Source organism: Calidris pugnax, unplaced genomic scaffold (genome assembly GCF_001431845.1).
Source record: "Calidris pugnax isolate Ruff unplaced genomic scaffold, ASM143184v1 scaffold20, whole genome shotgun sequence".
NCBI classification, from domain to species: Eukaryota; Metazoa; Chordata; class Aves; order Charadriiformes; family Scolopacidae; genus Calidris; species Calidris pugnax.
In genome coordinates, this window is record NW_015094510.1 from 30821845 (window position 1) to 30844798 (window position 22954).

At 37.4% G+C, this 22954-nt stretch overlaps 1 protein-coding gene across 1 annotated transcript in view; it reads left to right on the forward strand.

Annotated features, from left to right (window-relative positions):
• The window catches only part of DCUN1D5 (DCN1, defective in cullin neddylation 1, domain containing 5), a 17026-nt gene extending 1250 nt beyond the window's left edge, over positions 1–15776 (forward strand). Inside the window, exons 2-8 of the mRNA XM_014965768.1 lie at positions 2487–2578; positions 5194–5264; positions 5671–5762; positions 10724–10832; positions 10927–11031; positions 11904–12006; positions 12755–15776. Coding sequence (XP_014821254.1) covers positions 2487–2578; positions 5194–5264; positions 5671–5762; positions 10724–10832; positions 10927–11031; positions 11904–12006; positions 12755–12810 — 628 coding nt within the window. The 3' untranslated portion in view covers positions 12811–15776. The remainder of the gene's footprint in view (positions 1–2486; positions 2579–5193; positions 5265–5670; positions 5763–10723; positions 10833–10926; positions 11032–11903; positions 12007–12754) is intronic.
• The last annotated feature ends 7178 nt before the right edge of the window (positions 15777–22954 follow it).

Sequence of the window (22954 nt, forward strand, 5' to 3'; positions counted from 1 at the left end):
GGTGCGGGGAGGCGGTGCGGGCCCCGGCCGGCTCCGCGCGGTGCCGGGGTCCTGCCGGTGGGCCTGGGCCGGGGCTCGGCCCGGGGGCGGGGGGGGCTGGTGCGGGGCGTTTGGCTCCTTCACCCTCCGGGGAGAAAGGCCACGAAACTGCCCGTGCCCTGCTGGTTTTGCCTTTCGCTGTACCAGCAGGGCCAGCCCCAGCGTTTGTCCCCATATCCATTCCCACCTTTCGCCTGGAGTAGGCAGCTCTCCTCGTTTCAAGGTTGCCAGCACTCAAGAGTGTCTACCTTAAACCTTAAATCGTCCCTTCTGCCCTCCCCCCCGGTAAAATGGAAGGAGAGGTCAGCACACTCCAATATAAAATCAGGAAAGGTTTTTCTAATAAATACAGGAATCTGAGCAGCTTTTCATTAACTACTATAAAAAGATCTCTTATGCTATGATACCTCCAAAATTATCTTTGGAATGATAAACCATTCGTACAGTGCAGCAGGAGCTTCCAGTGTGGCTTCCCTAAAGTAACTGTAATGCTGCCTTCTGTTAGAAGTTCTTAAGTACGTCAGTAAACCAGTAGTTACGACAAACATCCTGAGGACATAAGAATACAAAGGGCTTATGAAATCAACACTATGGGGATGGCTATTGCAAGAAACTGTGGCATATGGCCTTTCTTATAGGTTGACCAAGCTTGAGTTTAGAAGTACCCAGGCTTTTATTTTGCTATGACTGTTCGTTTTGGATGACTGTTCTGGAGCTCACTTTCTGCAGACATTAATGATCTTTTAGTTTCAGACTGGATTTACTCATAGCTACTTAATAACCATTCTCGTGCCTTCACTGTCCTTTATGTAATGCTCCTCCCTCATGGTTCTGCCCGACAGTGTACTTGGAGTGAGTGAGCATTTGTGTTTTTGCATACTTTTTGTTAAACTAAACAGGCTAAATTCTTTTGGTTTGTAATACTGATTTTCAGTTTCCTTGCTCATCATAGCTCTTTTCTGCATCTGTTCCAGTTTCAGTTCATCTTTCCTGAACGCTGCTGACCAAAATTTTATGGTCTTAATTTCTGTTACTTTAAAAAAATCTTTTGAAAGCTCCTTAAAAAAAAAAAAAGTAGACTCTACAGGAAGCTAGTAGTCATTGGTCAAAAACTATGATGTAAATGAGAATTCATATTGGCTGATCACAAAATGTTAGATATGTGAGCATTTTTGACATAGCATTCTCATACAGCAATATGTGGTAATAGGTCTATTTGTAATCACTGGCTCTATTAAAGAATTATTAAAGAATATGTTCAACTCGATAAAACCAAGAAGCAGTAGCTTGTAGTACTGTGTGGCTATGTTTATTTCTGGTGACCTGTGTTTTTTAATGGCAGTTTAATGCGTGTTTGTCTGTAGTACCTCTTTAATTCCAGCTTTCAGCACATAAGGCTTCATCTTGGAAAGCGTACTTTCTTTTCTAGTGAAGTTTAAAGTGATACATGGGAGATAAAGTTGTTCATCACCTCTCAGAATTGAACTATTCTTTTCCTGCTTGACATTTTCATTTGCAGTGTAGGAGCTGCATAATTTTAAATCTTCTCATACAATTAACTTTCACCTCATTCTAAGAAGTAATCTTAGCTTGTTCTGAAAATCTGTAATTTGTATTTGAAAGGAGTATGTATTGAAAAGGTGCTGCAGCTCCTCACTGACTACAGATGCTTTCATGTGGTCAGTGTTTTTACTGGAAGAAATCAGTTACTCTGTGTATTCTTTTAAAGAATTATAAATTATGGAAATTCACTTCCAGGGCAAACTGGATTGTGTGTCACATAATGAAGACAATGTGGTGTGGGGGAGCTGTGTGTGCTGGGCAGTTTTAGTCTTACTAGAATAGTAATATGCAATTTATGGTATGTGTTCCAAACATCTATAGAATTTACAGATATTTAGTTACATGTTTAACATAAACAAATTGACTGAGTTTTCTTCCCAAATTTGGATGCTTAACTATAAATAGCCTGACTTAAATATGTCAAACTCTGCAGCTCCTGTTGACCTAAATGGGATCTGTGCATATTCAGCACTCTTGAAGATCATGCTGCTTATTAAAGACCTAACTTTAAATGCCTGTATGTATAAATATAAGTAGATAATAAGGCATTTGAATTATTGAGTAGTGATATTCTGACCATCTCTGTGTGGATTTTTTGGTTTAATATCTGCAAGTCAGCAGTACTCTTACATTTCAGAAAAAGTAATAGTTGCAATAAATTGTGCTATGAGATGAGAGGGTTGTATTTCAAGGTAATTCTGTGTTCCAACAAGTGTTGAAATAGGATGACAGATAGATACCCTTTAACAAATTCAGCTTCACTGTTGATGTATATTGGCTTCATGAAACCGTTTAAATAGTTTGAACTAATAATAAACAATTTAGAATTTAAATAATTTCCAATTTCTCATATTAAAATAACACCATCTTTGTGTTTCTATAAGCTATTGCAGATCACAAGCCTCTGGTAAAGTAATAAGTGGAGAGGAACATTTTTCAAGCAAAAAGTGCCTGGCTTGGTTTTATGAATATGCAGGTAATATATAATGGATTCATATTTAAAACTGTATGTTTTTTTTTTTTAAAACAAATTAATACATCAAATGTTGTTTGCATTTTGCTTTTTTTGTGCTGATATAGACATAAAAAATATGTCCATATTTGCTTCCTTATAACCTTCACTTGAGTCAGTGTAGCCTTTACTATCACCTTTTCAGTATTTCTTCTTTTTGACTTTATATTTTTTATGCTTTGTAACTTACCATGGCATTCTTTAAAATGAAATTACTGATGTTGGACAGTACAGTGTTGAACCAGGATATACTGAATGATTCTACTTCTTGATTTGAAATGGGCAAGTAGAAGTCAGGACATGAGAGAGAGTCTAGATAGAAGTTTATTTATCAGATGAGGTCTTGTTTATAATCAAAGTGGAAGGATCATGAAATAGTTTATGATTTAAGCCTCTCGGGTTTTCATTTTACAAAATAAAATAATAGATGCTTATACTGGTTTTCCTGATATTCCATCCTAACATTTTTGATATTCTAAATGACAAATGTTTTGTTCAAAAGTGTTAGAAGTAACCTTTTTCAAATAAATCGGATTTGCTATCTCAGTAATAGTTGCTTTTGGTAAATATGCAGTGTATTTTGCAGAATTTATTAGCCTATTGCTGCTATTTATTTACCAATTATATGGTTAGAAATTCAGGATCTGTAAACTGTTCTTAATTTCTTTTCGTGTCTAGTCACTACTTGAAGTCCATTATAACTAGTTGGTGATTAAAACTCATCAATGGCCAGTTCTCAGTATGAAGTGAGCTGATGATTTATCAACCAGCAATTGGCTTGAGTGTATTTATCAGAACTGATATTTTCCTTGCAGTCTTTCCACAGTAATGAACTAATGATTCTAATTTGCTTTCTAATTTAGGTTAGAGTCATCCTCTTTTGGAGTAAAGGGTCTTTTCTGGGGAAAATAATTGTTATCAGTTAATTTTCTTCTGATAAATGCACCTGCACATACTTTCACCTTTAAGGCCTGTAAATTTTGTTTTTGTTGTTGAGTCAAGCACTGAGTGTAGGAAGTTATACTTAGTTAACCAGTAATCAAAATACACTACTTTTCTAGCATGAAATAGTATTCCAGTGAAATACACCATAGGAGAGTAAATGTTTCCATTAAAAGAGAAAATTATACACATATATATAAATCGCACATGATTTCTGGGTCAAAAGCACCAATTCAAGTTTACACTTGCCATTACAAGTATGTATTTCTCTTCTTAACTTAAACTTGCAATTTTTTAAACACATTCTATGTAAGCCCTTCTCAAAACCAGATGGCAATGTTTTGCCTTGCATACCTAGGGAAAATGATCCTTGACACATTTTTAAAGAGGTAGGGGTTCATGATCTTAAATACCAGTTGCATTTTATTTTCCCGTAAAAGTAGCCATTCTCAGTAGTTTTTATTTACTGTGTCCTTAATATTGAGTAATTACAGTGAGTAAATACTCAAAGTACATTATCCACACTCTTAACTCTGCTTACAGTAACAGCAGTGGATGCAAATGGAGACAGGTACCATCAAGGGGAAAAGAGAAATTGAACTGTTCTGTCTATGTATAAATAGCAGTATTTCCCCCCCCCAAAAAAAAGAAAAAAAAAAACATAAACCAGAATGTTGTTTTGGACAATAATGCCTTTACCTTTTACATGGGTTCAGATTCACTAAAACAATGTTAACATAATGATCCAAGACACATCAAAATAGCATGTCAGGAGGCCTTATAATGATATTTAGTTGCCTGGTAGGAGTCATTTTTGGAACAGACTTAGCAGAAATAGCTGAAACCAGAGAGAGATTCAGAGAAACAAAGCTTTGTAGAGGGTGTATGTATGTGCTCTTTCAATAGGCTGTTTTGCTGGTTTTTAGAGGCTTTATTTGTGTTAAAATGGAAAAGTGACAGCACAACACTAACTGTTATGGTCCTAATCACATTATTTTCATTGCAGTCATAAACCTTTTTGTGCTTTGTACATGGCTAACATGCTTAGCGCTTTTCTGATGTATTGTTATCACTCTCCTCATATTCCTCAGCATCACAAAACTAACCTTATGTTATTGAAGATTCATCCTCTTCTGGTGGTGGAAACTCATAATGTTAATGCCGTTGAAAGAGTAGTATCTGTAATAGTAGCTCAGATTGAATTATTTTTGCTGATAAAGTAAGTCTTTGAAGAGCATTATTCGTAGAGTAACTTGAGCACAGAGTAGAGGTACCCAAGTTGTCTTGAAAACAATTGACCGCCACAATTGCAGTTGAGCTTTGTCAATGGGGAAACTCAGTGGAGTTTTTTTGAAAACTCACTTGCACAGAATAGATAGTTTGCTGTTGTGGGGAGGCAGTGCACAACATGAAAATTTTGGTTTATTTTTGCGTTTTGTTTAGTGTTACTTATGTAATATACATGGCCCCACATTGCAGTCGATAGAACAGTTCTAACATGAAAGCTACTTAATAATGTAATTCAGTGATTTTAAAGGTAGCTTGTATACAATATAGTCTTAATTATTGTTGTGTGTAACCCTTGTGAGCAACGAATGTTACTTAGACTTCAGTCTGGCTTCTTTTTGGTTTTGAAGGTCCCGATGAAGTTGTGGGGCCCGAAGGAATGGAAAAGTTCTGTGAAGATATCGGTGTTGAGCCTGAAAATGTAGGTTTCTTGCACGATACTAATAACACTTTAAAAGAAGGTATTGGATAAGATTAAGTTCTGTGTAAAACTCTTCAGTAAGCAAAGAGTTGTTTATTTTCCTGATTTTAGCAGCTGTTCTAAGGTATTTCAGCTGAATACTTCAATTATGTGTGGCTGGTCTGAGGTTTTTTGTTTGTTTTATTATAGTAATGCTTCATTTTCAGAAATTGAAATGAAGAGAAGGATTGTACATAGCTGAATTATTGAATGGTAATAAATATAACGTGCAAGCATGTACAACAATGCTAGAATGTTTGAATGCTTAGAGTTTTCTTCTTGGACGTCTAGAAATGAGCCTTTTCTTACGTACTGACTCTTTCTCCCCCTTCTCCCTGATGTGTTGATTTTTTTTTTTTTCCCCTAGATTATTATGTTAGTTTTAGCCTGGAAACTAGAGGCTGAAAGCATGGGATTTTTTACCAAGGAAGAATGGTTAAAAGGAATGACCTCATTACAGTAAGAGTGTTTTTACATATATAATAGAATGTTCTAATTTCATGTTTGTACCAGTAGCTTAATTATTACCTTAATTATTGTTGTCCTAAGTTTCTTTTCATTGTCAATAAGACACAGAAGCTTTTGCTTTTAGGTCTGTTCTCAGTCACCAACTGGAAGTAGCTACTGTTCATCAAGTTGTGAATCTGATGAGCTTGTTCAAGTGATGAAGTTTTGTCTAACGCTAATAAGTCAGGTTTTGGTGGCTTCTTTTACTTGCAAACAATATGTTAAAATATCATTCCACTTAGCAGACACAAATAAGTAGATCTGGGATACCCATAAGTGTATCTCAGTACTGATATTCTGGATAGTTTTTACTGATTTTTATGCTTTATAGATGAAGACTGTATTGATAATAATTTTGGTCTAGTGTTATTTATTAGATGCAGGTCAGAAGCTATGCTTAATGCTGAGGTTAAGTAATGCTTTTTCAATTTATATATAAACTTCTGTTTGTAAGATTTTTTGATGAATTAATGCTCTGCCTAAAGAGGTTGTTTCTTACCAGCTTCTTGTGAGGCTTAGTTCAGTTGTCACTTGTTGTTTGTTCTTCATGAAACTACTTACGGTACATGAAGTTTTAAGGGTGACTGGTTATGACACTTTATTCGGTGTTAAAAGTGTCAGGGAGCTATTGTTGCAGCTGCAGCAGCACGGTGGGGAAGAGGGGCCGATTTGGCCCTTGGAGTGGGCACAACTGCACTATCAGTTGTGAATTGGTTTGGGAAACTGAATTGGGCAGATACTCCATAGCCTCAAATAACCAGAGGGTAAGTGACTCTCTCGTGCAAATCGTTTTGGGTTTGGGATCAGGCTTCCAATAGACACTTTGATATTTATTTTTTTTTTGTGGCTGTCAGAAGCTCTTAAATTTATTAAGAGTTGGAATGATTAAATTGCCTGAAATCCAGGACAACAAAGATTAAATTTCTGGGTGCATAATTTTTTAGATGCAGTGAATGGGTGTAATTTGGTCACTTTTCTGAAGTACTTAATTTTTATGCCCAAATGGAAGCTCACAAGAGTTAGCCAGTCTAGCAGAATGGAAGCACAATGATGTATGAAATTAGGCACCTTTTCAGAGCCAATATTGTAGACGTTGTTTCCAATAATCTGCTGTGATTAGAAATCTTCTAGTTCTTCTAAGGACGGAGCTGTCATGCTGTAGGCTAAATGTGTTTAAGACAGAAAATACGGTGCTGCTGTGCATTTTTATGTAAGCAGACTTGTGATCGAGGCACTTGCCTAAGCCTAAACCAGTTAACTTGTATGTTTTGCTTCCCCTGGGTGTGCTCTAATATGAGGCTGTAGACTAAGCAGCTGGATGACGCAGTGACACTCACGTAAAGGAATTCAAGATTTGTTGGCTTAAAGATAATAGAAGTCTATGAACTTGCGCTGTTTGTGCTTACTGGTAAGGGAGGATCATATTATGGATCCCATCTAGAGTGGAGGAATCTGGTTTCTCTTACTACTCTTAAACAGTAGTTTTGAAGAAGGATTTTACACTCTTAAAGCAATGGAGCACTATTACATTCTTGAACAGCTGGATATATTTTTTTTTTAATTTTTGCATAAAGAGTTGACATTAAAATGTATTAAAAGAGAGTATACCAAGTTAGAGTTATATTACAGAATCCTTATTTCAAAATATGTGAAATGACACATAAGGTAACTGCATGAACAGGATTGGTGGAATTCAGCTCCATGGTAAGACACCTAAATGTGTGGTTTATATGCAAGAGCTGGATTTCTTAAACTCTGGACTAGATCTCCAAAGATTGCAGTAAGTATAGTGGAGCCTAGGGAGGTATTCAGCTTTCCCTAAGACCTAGTGACTGGTCACCTGAATTGCTCTTACAGGTTGGTTGCCTAGACCTCTGTGAATGGCAACACCTAAAGCTTAGACACCTAAATCTAATCTACAGTTAGATGCCAACATTTGGGTGCTTGAATCTTGAAGTTACATGCTTTTGTGTGTGGCTTTGTGGTATGCTGATGAAGTTTGCTCTTGAGAGGAGGAGAAAAATAAATATGTGATAAGGTATACACTGTCTAAATTAAGGTGGATCAAGCACTAGTATATCGTGTTGGTACGTGAATTCTGCTCTGTGTATGTGTGTGTATACATGTATATGTATATGAAGGCTGTGTGCCTGAATCTAAATTAATCACTTGAAGCTCTTTTCATAGTCAGCAAAAAGAAAAAAGTACCTCTGCAGGGCAATTTATTTCAGCTATTTTAAACACCTCCTTAGAATGAAATGCATAGCACTCAGGAAGTGACTGTTTATCTACATTTGCTTTAAAGCCATTAGAGGGTGAATAACTTAGAGTTGAGCATTTAACTGTGTATCTGAGTTAAAGAAGAAAAAGCTTACTCGTGTGCTTGTCAATTGTAGGCTTTACAGACCTACAAAGAAAAAAAATCTAGTTACAAAATGAAGGGAAACAGATTACAACTAATGATTTCATTGATATCTACAGAAGCATTTATTTGAACTAGGTAAATGCAAAGAATTTTGTGTGTAAGGAAGTGAGGTGTAAGCAGCTGTATTGTCCTGAGTACTTCCCTTACAATTTGAGCCAAATTTTATGTTAAAAGTTGTGCTTCTGAAAATGAGTGGCCAGGTGAAGGGGAGAGAGCCAAATTAGATTCCAACTGTGGGAAAGATAAGGTCATGATCTGACATTTTTAGGCACAAGAGAAGCCACATAAAAGAGAGAGAGGGGCAGGAAAGTCAGGACTTCTTGCTGTTTGCAGAATTATTAGCAAAAAACAACTTATTTCTGTTGGTTTCAATGATAGCCTAATATCAACTGCTTTTCCAACAAGTTTTTTTGCTTGGTGTTGCCTTTCTTCCTGTTAATGTTGTGAAGCTAACACAAAGCATAGCGTAAATAATTATTATTTTTTTTTATGTCAGTATAGCATTCAATGTATACTGGAATCTAAACAATTTCTGGTCTACAGACCTGTAAACCAAATGACATAATGAAACTATAGCACTGTCAGGGCATGGGAAAGCTGTCTCTTTGCTCTCTAAAGCCGTTACTTCCTTGAACCTCTATCTGTTCCAGTTATAACATGAAATGTAGAAGATCCTGTTTCAGTACTTGAAGAAAGTGGATGGACTAGTTGGATATCCTATCCTTTTGTCCATCTGGAGGACTGGATGTTGGCAGGGGAACTCTTTTGTAGATGAAAAGACCTTCAAACTACTTTACATACTACCATTAAATACTTTTGGTTTTATGTTTGTATACATTTTACTAATTTTTCTTTCTAGTAAAAGTCAAGTCTGTATGAATAATCATGAAATATGAAACATTGGAATATATGAGTGGGAGTTACTGAATCATCACTCTGTCCCTGTTAGCTATGCCTCAGATGAACTCTCTACCTCAGTCAAAATCAAAATAGGACTGCTTTGTGGTGCTAATCTAAATTTTGTTATAAATATGATGTAGGCATGTGAAGAGAATGTAGTAAGCTAATGTCTAGTTTTGTTGGTCTTGAGGTGACATTACTTAATGCTTCTCTTCAGCAAAGGCAGTTCAAGTTACATCTTTTTCTAGTTTCTCTACAGGACTTTGGTGTTAATTCACTTGTGCGAATTAGAAAGTGGTTCTGACTGAAAAAAAAAAAAAATTACTGGTAGGAAGATTACTGGAAGTATGGGTGACCTCAGTCATCTTGTTTATGGTACAGCCACACAGGCGGGTTTATCTCTATAAAAGAGGAGCTTGTTAGCTCCTTAACTCACTAGTGTGAAGAAAATCAGTGGCCAGGTGTAGAAATGCTTTAAATGGCTTTAACAGAGATATCTTCCTGTGTCGGGCTTGAGGGGATGGTGCTTCTCTGTTCTAGTATCATCTGTTTAGCTGTTTAGTTTTAAATAGGTTGACAATAGCTCAGGAGTTTGAAGGCGTAATAATTGCGTGTTTTCATACCAACTTTAAGAGAATCACCTCTACATTAAAATACACATAGCAAATTTTACAGTAGACAATAACAGGAGTTTTACTTTGTACCTAAATTTGTGATTATTTGAACAATTTCAAAAAATATTTTGTAAGAAAGTTAAACAGACTGAAATCTGTGTTTATCCATGGTATATTAAATAACCTGCCAAATTATATTTGACAAAACGTGTGGTAAACCCACTTTAAGTTGTTAATGCATGTCATTAGTACACTAACAACATAAACATTTAGTTAGGTGTTAAATAGGTAGATTTGCCCTCAAATACAGGGGACAATGTTATTGCAGTATGACTGTATAACTGCCAAAGGGCTACCCTGTCACCTGGCAGAGCTGTACGCTCTTCTGCACTGTGGGTTTTCAGACAAATAGCTACTGACTCATCCAGGTGAGAGGCTTATCAGAGCCTGCATTTCTCAGACATGAAACACAAGCAGACAAGTACATTTTGCAGAGTGCCTGTGCTGACACTGGTAAATAGGTACTCTTGAAGTGTCAATTTAGGGTTTTTTTTTTCCAAAAAGATATGGCATAAACCCCTTATTTACAACTTTACAAGATTACAACACCTTAATGGACACCAAATACTGTTTTCTCCAAACTTTCATCGGTGCTGAAAGATAAGATAGTGCTGGGTATGAATATAAATTGCAGAGTATCACATAAAGACTACTATTTGAGAAGTAAAACAGAGACTTTGTATTATGTTGCTGATACATTTTTTAAAAACTTGCTTACAGCAGCCAGGCATTCGTCATTTCTATAAGCTGCAAACATTGAGCTTGTTCAGTGTTTAAGTCACTTTCATATTATTACTTCTGTACATCTGATGATTGGTTTTGATAATTTTAATTTTTTTATGTTTGGCAGTTTTTTCATTGTCCAAATATTTTGTTTTGAACTTCTAACATAATTTGTTTTTCTTTATTTTAAGGTGTGACTGTACAGAAAAATTACAGAGTAAATTTGACTTCTTGCGGTCACAATTGAATGACATTTCATCCTTTAAGAATATCTACAGATATGCCTTTGATTTTGCAAGGGTAAGATTACTGGAATGTTAGAGAAATTCTTATTTTAATTATTCAATGAGCTTGTACTTGAGTGTTTTTTGTGCTTTCTTTTTTTCAACCTTAGGATAAAGACCAGCGAAGTCTTGATATTGATACTGCAAAATCCATGTTAGCTCTTCTGCTTGGAAGAACTTGGCCACTGTTTCCAGTATTTTATCAATACCTGGAGGTACAGTTTCCGTGACTTTCTGAATAATAGCATAGTAGTTGGACTGTTCCATGAAAAGATTTCAGGGTTTGTGTTGTTTTGCTCAAGAATATATCCATATTGCTCCTGTTCCCTTGCTTGATGTGCTTCTGAAACAGTGATGTTCTTTTGTACATCACAGATCCTTTTCTCCCTCTCTGTACCCCACCCTCCCCCCTTCTCTTATCAAAGGCAACTAACATTCTCTTGGACTATAAAGGTAAATTTAAAATTAAATAGTAGAGTCCAAATAGTCTCTTCATCTGCACCTGTGCTGAATTTCAGGTTTGCTTTGTGTGAATACAGTATGTGGGTACTGTGAGCTCTGGCTGTCTCTGCAGGATTATGGTCAGCTCAGCTGCATGTGACTTAGCCAGTAATGTGGACGTGTGTAGGCTGTGGAGCACACGAGGCTTGAGACTATTCCCTGGTTTCAAATTAGTACTAACATTGCAAAGTAGATGTCCTTATGATCATACTGTATTGTACACTGGAGAAAAGAACATTTTTGTAATCATTCTTTCTGGAAATATATCAGAGCTAGGTATACCCTTCTTCAGGGCAAGATGAAAATTTGCCAGTTTTTGAAGTTTAAGAGTGGTGACTTCCTGATTACCTGGTATTTTGATTTTGCTCTGATCTTTCAAAAAACCATTTTATGTAGTTTCAGAACTATGAAATAAGCAAATGTGTAGTATTTTAAAAAATGGAAAACCAAGGAAATAGTAGCCCTTGTTATCCATTAAATTGTTTGGTAGGAACTGATTGAAGATAAAACAAAAGAAATGAGAAACAAGATGCAGCATTACCAGCTGTCACTTGACATTGTAATGTTCTGAAATTATTTTCCCTAGCAATCGAAGTATAGAGTTATGAACAAGGATCAATGGTACAATGTCCTAGAGTTCAGCAGAACTGTCCATGCAGATCTTAGCAATTATGATGAAGACGGTGCTTGTAAGTATTCATAACATTTTGCTTATTCAACTATTATTTCATTGTTTTCAGTTTGCAAAAAATGAATTTCTGTAATGGAAACAATACTGTAAGGTATAAAATATTTCTTCTCTAACAGTGCATAGAAAAACTATCTTGATAACCATTCGTCTTCAAACTGCAGGTATTAATTGTAGTAGTCTGTCAGGGGTATGATGGTGTATTTGAGCTAACTTATATTCAGTTGAGGATCTAGTGAAGCTGCTTGCAGCATGAAACTATAGAATTGCAAATAGAATTATAAACAGCAAGCTCTTATTTTATACTAATATATAATAAACTGTAGTTTAACTATAAAGTAGCCTAGCTGCTGATACTTGGGGTTGAACTCTACACCTGGCTGACAGTCAGTTATACTATGACTGAATTGCATTAGGCATCCCAGTTTGGTCCATTTTTTAATTATGTGTAATTTTGAAAGCTCTAAGCAGAAGGACTTAGTTGTGCCAGTTTACAATATAATCTTATTTTTATGCTTTCCATTCAGTTCAGTGCATTGTAAGATGTCAGGAGCACTTTTTTCAATAGTTGTGTAGTGTTATTTGTGCATGTTTTGCTACCTTCGGAGTGAAATGATTATAGTCATATTTGAGCTTTAAGTATTTGACCATAGGATTGACATGGATGTTACCTAGACCAATAGTGTTAACCTCCATGCTTTAAGAGAAGATGTTTGAAAGAAATATAACTGAGTTTCATCCATTTGCAGGGCCTGTACTTCTGGATGAATTTGTTGAATGGCAAAAAGTTCGTCAAGCATCATAGCAAGAATTCAAAAGAAAATGCAAAAGCTTTTTTGGTGCCCGCCTGTACACAAACCAATGAGAAAAACAAAGGATTGCATTTTCATTCTTAAGAAAGACTTTACAGTATTTTTTTTTTCCTTTTTTAAGGAAACTTTCTTGCTACACGTGATATGGGCATTGAACCACACCTCTTCTGAGACTGAAAGTTGGAGTTCTTGTTTTGAGTCTTATGTTTATAGCATTTGTTTCAGAACAATAAAGATTCAGATTTGTGACAAAGGCCTAAAAGTGAAGAATGTCCCTTGAATGTGAGTGTGGTGTCTATTTTTAAAACCAAATCTTTAGGATTATCTTTCTCAGAAGTGCCCTTTGCTATGAATTTTTGAAGACCTTAAAAATGCTTAACTGGCACTGTTCCTTGCTGATAGTATGATTGTCTTGCGTGACAAACATTAGAAAGAATGACTAATTTGTGGAGCCCTGGGTGGGAGTGTGCGTATTAAGTATTGGTCATGGGTTGTGCCACAGTTTTCAGCTCCTTGTGGAGATAAAGGCCTTAAACTCTTGTTTTTTTCTTTTTTGTGCAGTACCCACCCAGTGGCATGGCATTTAATAGCAGGCCCTTTTAAAGCAGAGGGGTGTGGAGCGTATGACTCTACATGCAGAATGGCTGAAAACTAGTTGCCTGTGCTTCAGATGGTGAACACAGATACTCTTTGGTACCGTAAGGCAGCTTCAGACTTTTACTACAATTTAGACTTTGGATTGCTTTGTATAAAAAGTGCAATTTATATTTTAAAAGGGAAAGCTGGAAATGCTTGGTTTCAAGCTTTGCTTCTTATGTGTTTTAGACTTGAAGCATTCACAACATGACTTTTTTTTATCTCCCTGGATGCTTTTCATAATGTAAGTCAAGAAGAAACTATTGAAACATATACCTTTGACCTGAATATAGCAGGCTATTAATTTTTACCCTGTTACTCCATGTATTGAGTCTAATAACTACTGTGATTGCCTTTTTGGGCGCTCAGTATTCATGGCAACCTTTAAATACAGTAGGTTTGTCACTCTACCTTCTGCCCAGGAGGCCCAATGCAACCCTTGTGAAGGAAAGAGATTTTAATGAGTAAATGTGAGAAACCAAAACAGAATGAGAGATGGAACCATTTGTAATTTCATTATATAAATATATTATGTAGTCTGTGATAATGCCATGAGACTCAGTCAGTGATCAAGGCCTCATTGTGCCAAATACTTCAACAGCTTGAAATAAGACTAGACAATGTAAGCTAGGCATGACTTGAAGATCTTTGCCTCAGGGAAATGACTTCTGTTTTGCACATCCCTTATTCATACTAACAAGCTGGAGTTTTCCTGTCCTTAAGGAAAGCTTTATTCCCAAGATGAAATTTTTCTTTTACAAGGAGGGGGGCGGTGGGAGAAACAGTGTGAGAAGAGCTAATGAGAAGTGGGACAAAGTAGTAGTGTGTGCCTATGTTCTTCTTCTACTAGAGAGGACCATTCTTGCAATTTACTCGCCAGACCTGCTTGGTGTGGCTGCAGGAAGCAATGCAGTGGTGGTCCACAGGCTGTTCTGCAAGTCACCTGATAGTGCTGAGATCCTCAAAGTGCAGTTGAATCTTAGAAGCTTGGTTCTGCCCAAGTGAAGAAAAAAAAAAAAAAGCATTGGGGGGGTAGGGAGGGGGCAGGGAACCAAACCAAACAACAGCTGAGATTCTTGGATGGCGTCTGCTTGTATGGTGGCTAGTGTCTGTGTGCATGTAAACACACACACACTACAGCTGTTCTAAATATTTTCCCACCTTTTTTAAGGGAAGTACTTAATTTTATACCTCACATGGGCTACAGCAGTTCTCTTCAATATATTTCAAGTTGTCCGTTTGCATTGCTGATAATTCTGATTTCACTCATTACAGAGTGCCTTTCATTTGGAAATTGCCCTGCCCCATGGAAAGCTAGTGCCAGAATGAGATTAATGTCAAGAGTCTCAAGATCTACTGGTAGAGTAAGGTCCTAAGATGCATAGATAAACATGCACCAATTAACTGATGTCAAGGGAAGTACTGCTGTATAGTAAACCTCTGCAGGGGCACTGATTCTGAAATTGCTTTCTAAAATTCAGTACAATGATGCTCCTTGCTTATTATGTTTAGGCCCCATTATAACTGGGAAATTCTCAGAAGTTTTGAAAAACCGGTTAGAAGATGAATATTTGATAGTGTGATTTAAAAAAAAAAAAAAATCATCTTTTTTTAGGTAACTGCGAATTGTTGTGAATTGAATTTAAACCAGTTGGTCCTAGAGGATGGTATTAGTCTAACAGTAGGAGTGATGCATCTACCAATCCAAGGTGGTCAAATACTTACCGTTAAGGTGTAAGACACTATGTGATGTATCATTTGTATCTCTGTTAAGGTTTTATCAGTATTCCTATAATAAATCCGTGTTTCAGGGATTTATAACTTGGTTGTGTGTATGATTGAAAATCATCAGTTACTGTAAAACTTTGACTGGGAATGAATGTATTTAAACTACTTAAAATCAATATAGTTTTTCAAATTTGAATAAAATAGGATTTTAAGTTATGTTTTTGTGCTCAAAACTGCAATCAGATTTATTGTTTAAATGTGAACTAATGGCTTGTACAGTTTCATTGTGAGCTGATCACTCTATTAGCTGTCTTTTATTAAATCACCTTACAGCTTACTGTGGATAAGTGCCAAAAGCTGTGTATTTATTTTATTTTTTTTAATTTTGTGTGTGTCCACAAGCCAAAACTGAGTTCAGCTAAGTGCTTTCTTTAGTCTTTGACCTTTAATTTTGCTTTGCTCAGGTGCATTTCAGTCTATTGAGTTAAAAAAAGTGACAACTTATTTTTCAGTATTCTACGATGAAAGTTCACAGGTGAAATATGCTGCCACAGTTATGAAAATAATAAAATTGAAGGTGAAATGTCTTCCAAAACTGAATCATAGTGCTGTCTATATTGGTGTTATAAACTTCACTTTAATCTCACTTGCATTTGATGTTAATTCTTCCTATCATAACTGATTTTTTCTAGTTTTCTTAGACAACTGACAGTTTCAGGTTTTAAATCTGAAAATGCCCACCTGTTCATGGAAAAAAGCCATACTGGTAGATTGGAATGTAAAGTTCCTCTTATGTAAAAATGTGATCTTGTAAACAGTCATGTATGTTTACCTGTGTCTTTAACTGTATATGTAGTTTTGATCCAATTTCTCTTTACTGTTTAAATGTCTAATTCTTTACTAATGGCTGTAATTTCACATTTCTATATAGCAGAATTTGAATTTTGCTTTTGAGATTACTGTGGATACAAGCTTGGTACCAATCACAGGTGGCCCAAAAGGGGGCGCTGTGGTCTGCTTTTCCATTTGTAAGGTCTTTTCGTTTCTCTCAAAAAGCTTTGAGCTGATATGTTGATACTGACTGCACAAAAATTGCAAAAGGGACCATAAGTTTAATGTTTCTGATGTTTTGTTCATTTTTTAAGTGAGTGAACAGTTCTTTCAATGTGACATGTACAAACTTGTACAGGTTTAGCTTTGTTAAGTATGACAAATAAAATAGTATGTAATAGGGCAGAAAACATTTTTTTTTTTGTCATGCTTCCTCCTTTAGTTTTTTTTTCTTTTGCGTTTGTATAACTGTTCTTAAGATCACTGAGAGACTTAATTCCAGCAAGATGGCTCAGTCTAATTTCTAACTTAATCTTACTGAATAATTTTTTTGCTCCTGTGGGCACATAGTAAAAAAGGGACCTGATCTCAACTGGGAGCAACAGCAAACACTATTCTTGATTATATATCCCATGTTATTAGGTGCTGATAGAACATAATGGTCCTGGTAATTAACTGTCATGAATTATTCATTGAATGAACACTATTCCAACAGCCTGTTGCCATGCATGCCTATGAAAAGAGAATGAGCTTTTCTCTCTTCCCCAGCCTCCTCCCTTCCCCTTCCCCCCCAGCACATCGCCTGGGTCACTGGTCGGTTTTTAAGAAAGGACTATGTGTTTTCTGATGTGCCTTTCCATAGGGTCTTTCAAAGCCAGCATCCCATCATATGTTTGAGTTAGTGACACGGATTTCCTTGCAGATACAGCTTGTTCCATTACTTGACACTTCATAGTTGTTTTTTTTTCCATACCTGCCTCAGGACACTTCCCTCCCGAAGATCATCATTCTCTCTCAGACCTAAGGCAATGCCTCTTTGTTGTCTTCAGGGTTCCACTTTATCTGCTTTTAATAATGAAATTCCCGATGTCTTTCTGGGTCGGTAGGACGTTTTAAGGTATGCAAACCATCTTATTGTATCTACAAGCAACGGTAACAGTTTGGTTACTTCTCCTTACCCTTCTCTTCTGTATTGCCATTCAGTATTTCATTCTGCCACTCTGGGAAAGGCCACAGTAGTGTTAGGCAGGGATATCTAGGCCTGAACACGTACTGCAAGATGATGTTGACTACTGTTATTTTTATTTTTAATCTACTGCCAGGCTTGTCACTAAGATGAAACTAGTTCCTCAGACTTGTATAGCACTTCATCCAGACTCTAAACTTTAATCTTGCTCCTGTTTTTATCTTAGCTAATCGGAGTATGGCATTCCCTGTGTGTTGGGATTTAAAAAAAAAAAAAGCTCAGCAACTTGCTGTAATTACAATGACAGAAGATGTAAGTTTTTGAATTTGTCTGTTTTATACGCCTTGCAGTGGACAGATTTTTATCTTAATGAGCTGGGTACTATTTCTTAATCTAAGTTGGTTTCAACCATGTTTCTGTTTTCTTACTACTTTATAAATTATTAGAATGTTGTGGTTTCCTCTGGAAACTAGGCTATTGATAAGGATGCTTCAAACACGTAAAAAATCTCAGCATCTTAAGTTAAACTTTTTCCCTAATTCTGACAACTTAGAAAAAGAATCGCTGTGGTTTAGGGTTTTGTTCGTGTGTGTATTTTTATCAGCTCAGTAGTGAATTAGTGCTGATTATAAAATAAAGGTATTTTCATCTGATTTAAATTATAGCTAATATACAACTTAGTTATTTCCTTACTGCTTTTAGAATTATTTAATTTTTAATTCACTATAATAAAATGCACAGTGAAAGTAAAGGGCTAGAACATAGTATTGCCAGCTAATTTAAGTTTTTTCTGATAATAGCACTGAGGTGATTCTTCTTAGCTTTTTAAATATTAGAATATTTCAGGGAGGTTTATTGTACCTATTGCAGTAATTACAATAAAATGCTAGATGTGACTTGTAGCCTGGTAACTACTATAGGCAGAATGTGAAATTGTTTTGCATTCAAAATCATGTAACTCTAAACCAGTTTTCCTAGCGAAAGAGGAAATATTCTATGATGTAATGTCTTTCAATGGTAAAAAATTTTGAAGAAATATGTTAAACTTCAACAGCTAATATTACATCCTCGTTTAGCTGCTCAATGTACTTCAGTTTGAACATGGAAAAAATGTTAGTTAGGAAACGTGAATGAATGATTCAGAACACAACTGCAATAAATGATTATAAATCCATGAGAAATGTAAGCACTATAGTTTTTTTCAAATTGTAGCACGAATAGAAAGAGGAACAATATTTCTATTATGAGTAGGTCCTCTGTGTACCTGGCGCTTGCTTCAGAGTTGTGCTTTTGTGTAGTAGTTTGAGGTACTGATTCTACTTCTGTGGTTCTACAAAACAAAGAAAACAGTTTATTCCCTCACCTGTGATTCATTTTTCCATGAGGGCTAAGTAGTAATACAAAGCAAAGACCAGTGCTGGAGTTCCAAGGGCTGGGGGGAGGTTATGACACTGATTTGTGCCATGATATACGATGGAAATATTCATGGCACATGGGAAAGAATAGGAAATATCTTTGAAAAATGGTAGGATATGATTGTATTTTACTTTATTTCCATGCTTATTTAACCAGGGGAATGTTCCAGTTTCAGGGTTGTAGTCTGTTTATATATGTGCACACACATCTATATATACAAGAAAATAAATATGTGTTTCCCATCTGGCTTTCAACCTGGTGGAAACTCCCCGTGAAGAGCTTGGAGGTGGAAGGAGAATTTGAAAGGCGATTCAGTTCTCCTTAACGTTTTCCTGTATCCTGTGTGCATTTTGGAGGCTGTGGAGGTGGCTGCTCACCTTTCATACCAGTGCTAATCACTAACCTTCCTCAGTCGTGGTTTTCCTGCATTTGAATGGTTTTGTCCTAGAGGAGCTGGTTTAAAGCTTTGATAGTGAAATGCTGTTCCTTCCTGAATCTTCAGGAGGCTTTAATTATATGGTTTGGGTTTTTTTTTTTGTTCGGCCTGCCTTGAGATGACGGTTACTGGCTTAAAGAATGAATATTCATTCTGCTGTGGGAAAATCTTGTTGTAGAATTGGAGATGCCAAACCTAACAGTATTCATAGGAGGATGATAATTTTTGCTGACACTTTGAGTAAACCATCAAGATAATCATGTGCCAAGACCTACCCTTTACCAGTGTTTCTGACTTCTCTTTTATAATAAAAAAAAATTTGTTTATGGAACTGTGATTACAATGTATAATTCTTAAATGAAATGCTCATGACTTTAACAATATAGGGTGTTAAAGTTTGTGGAGCTTCGTATATTTTTGTGGTGCAGTGAGTACTGTGCATTGCTCAATGGAAAACCACTGGTTTCTGAAGTCATGGGAAAGCAGCTTAAGTGTCCGCTGTTTGTGAGCAGCGAATAAGCTTCAAAACACAGTACAACTTGCTATTTTATTTTTTGATGCTCATTTTAATTTCCTAATGTAGGAAATTAAAGGGAACATACTCATCAGGGAACATAGTCATAGTTAATAATGGAAAGAATATTACTTTTTTTACTAATTCAAGAGTCTGGGGGACAGGTGGTGTTCTAGCATGTAAGGCTTCAGTTTCATTTTACTAGGTACTGTGTTATTAATAAAACTTTTGTCCCAACCTATTGACTTACAAATAAATACTGTGCTTATGCTTTGCATGGTGCTTGTCTTTTAACTAGAACATTCCTGCAATCATAATATGAAATATTTCCCTTTTAAGGAAAATTGCTCAATTGTAAGCAATATTGTTCAATACTTACTCCTTACAAATGAAATCAAACCAAGAACTTGTTTTCTATTACTGGTGTTACCAACGCAAGAGAGAAAATCACGTCTTTTCCATTTATTACTGTGTTTATACATTTCTTGAATGTTTTGGCCTTGTTTACCTCTAAGATTAAATTTGTGTTAGCATAGTTTGAGTTCTCCAACGATGATTCTATCCTGTGATTATTTTCGTTAAATTTTGTCTTTTGGAAGTAAATAACAGGGGCCCACTTCTCCAAACACATTTAAGATTTCATCCTTACAGAAGTTAGCTTCCACATTTATTTTTAGGCCCTTCTAGCTTCAATTTTAAAATGGTTCCTCCCTGGATTTTCTGCCATCGCTGAAATAGCGGCTCCCGTAATTACACCAGAAGCAGTAAATGCTAATTGCTGAGTTTCTGCTGCTTTGAAATAGGGGGTGGGAGAGAGAGGAAGTGCTCACGTGTAGCTTGGATTGCAGGCCAGGTGTATGTGTACATCACTTGGGCTACAGTTTGAAACGTGTGAAGTTGGCTGAGTTTCTTTTAAGTTTTTTGCTGTATGTCATCAAAAAATAGAGATTGCCACATTACATTATGCAACATCTTCATAGATTTAGAAATGGTGGGGAGTAGCAAAGCACAGAGAAACAGAAGGAAGTCTCAGGCAGTGTCTGAGATACTGAGCTCCTGGCTGGTCTAGTGCATTGGGCATACAAAGTTAGCTGGTCTGAATTTTCAGATTTTGGATGTTTCCTTATGCAGGTACCTAACATGTTACACAGTGGGCCTCTTTTTAAGAAGATTTGAATATCCAAAAATATTGGCACTTGTCCTTTGTGATGGTAACCCCTTGATAGTATTCTGGGGGATGCTAGGAAGAGGAAACCATTTAATTGCTGGAAGATTCCCAACTCTTAGAGTCCACAAGAAACGTAGGACCAGTGAGATGCTTATTCCTCTCCTGCATGTTGTGTCATGCTGGACATCAGGAGTAGGTGCACTTTGGCTGTCCCCAGCCACATGTGACACCCCCCACCAAGACAGTTGCCTCTGGCAGATTTGACCCAGAGTAAGGAATTGGATAGTGAAGTTCCCACAAAAGTTTTTTGAACATCTATGTGTTACAGAAATGTGACACACTGATGCTTGGTAGCTTATTTGAAAGGAAAAACATTACAAAAGCCATTTCAAATCTAAATGAAGCAGGGCTAGATTTAACCAGCTTTAATAGATTTAATTTGAGGGCTGAAGTTGCCTTTTTGCTGCTCAGAAAGCCCCAAGTTACTTTTGTTTTGCTGAGTTAGCTCTATGGGCTTTCAACTGGAAATATTTCCGTGAAATATACAACATATTTTGTAAACAAGGAAGTGATTGTGGGTTTATGTAACAATGTAATGCCAGTAAAAATATAGTTGTTGGGAATAGATAGAATTTCTGGATGTAAAAACATATCTTTTGTTATCAGAGTGTGGCCTACCTGGTTGCTTTATTTAACATTGCAAATCTGGTTTTAGAAGGACTTTGTACATCGCTTTATTGAATGCAATTTTGTAAGTGCTCAGGAGTCACATGGGTCTGTCCTTTGAAATCAATCAGTCGGTGCTTTATGTCCCACCAACACACAGAACGTAAGCAACTGCTATTAACTGAAATTTTAGAGCAGCATTATATTAATGGACACAGAAATTCCCACGTGACTATTTCATTCTGTTGACAATGGTAAAGCTGGCAGCGTTGCCCACACCAGTGGCAGTGCTGGGCTGGGAGGGCAGCAATGGAGAGCTTCCAGCTGGCTGAGCACCAGTGCTGCTGTCCCAGCTGCTAAGCCCAGGCTTTGTGGTGTGCACGGAGCTGCAGACCATCACAGCCAAGCAACAGGGATCTCTCAGCCGTGTTGTGGAAGTTAATGTGAGTTTGTCCACACTGTACCTCCGTCACAGCAGCTGCAGCCTAGAAGTGCCTTCTGGGAACAGCTCTCCAGTGCATGTGGTTCCCATTTCAAAAGGATTTATGCATTAGTTCCTATTAAAAAATTATTAAATAACTTTATCTCACTGTTTTGCTCTTATTCCAAAGATATTACAGAATCACAGAATGATATTGGGTTGGAAGAGACCTCTGGAGATCATCTAGTCCAACCCCCCTGCCAAAGCAGGTCCTCCAAAGCAGGTTGCACAGGAACATCTCCAGGTGGGTTTTGATTGTCTCCAGAGACACAGTGTCCACCACCTCTCTGGGCAACTAGACCAGGTTGAAGCCTCCTCTTCTCCAGGCTGAACAACCCCAAGTCTCTCAGCCTGTTCTCATACAGGAGGTTCTCCAACCCCCTGATCATTTTTGTGGCCCTCCTTTGGACTCGGTCCATCAGGTCCATGTCCTTCCTGTATACAGAGTCATAGAATGGTCTGGGCTGGAGGGTCCATCAGGTCCATGTCCTTTCTGTATACAGAGTCATAGAATGGTCTGGGCTGGAGGGGCTTTACTGTGAGCATGGTGAGACGCTGGAACAGGTTGCCCAGAGAAGCTGTGGATGTGTTACCGCTTCAAGAAACACTCAAGACCAGGCTGTATGGGGCTTTGAGCGACCTGACCTAGTGTCCCTGCCTGTGGCGGGGAGGGTGGAATAAATTATCTTTAAAGGTCCCTTCCAACCCAAACCGTTCCGTGACTATACGATAACCACAGCGGCAGGAAGCTGAAGCAGCCTCCTTCCTCCCCAGACGAACGAGCAGCAGCGCGGGGGGAGCCCGGCTGGTTTTGTTAACCAAGGCTTGTAACCGAGCCGGTGCCCCGGCGCCCCGCCATGTCAGCCCGCCGCCACCAGGGGACTCCTCGGCCGCGGCCCCCGCTCCGTCACCGGGCACAGCCGAAGCCCCCGGCTGCCAGAAGAGGGCGCCAGCGGCACCAGCCCCCCCTGCGCTCGCCGCCGGGCCCGCCGCTCGCCGGGGCTGTTTGGGATCATAGAATCATAGAGTTGTCCAGGCCAGAAGGGACCTCCAAAGGCCATCTAGTCCGACCCCC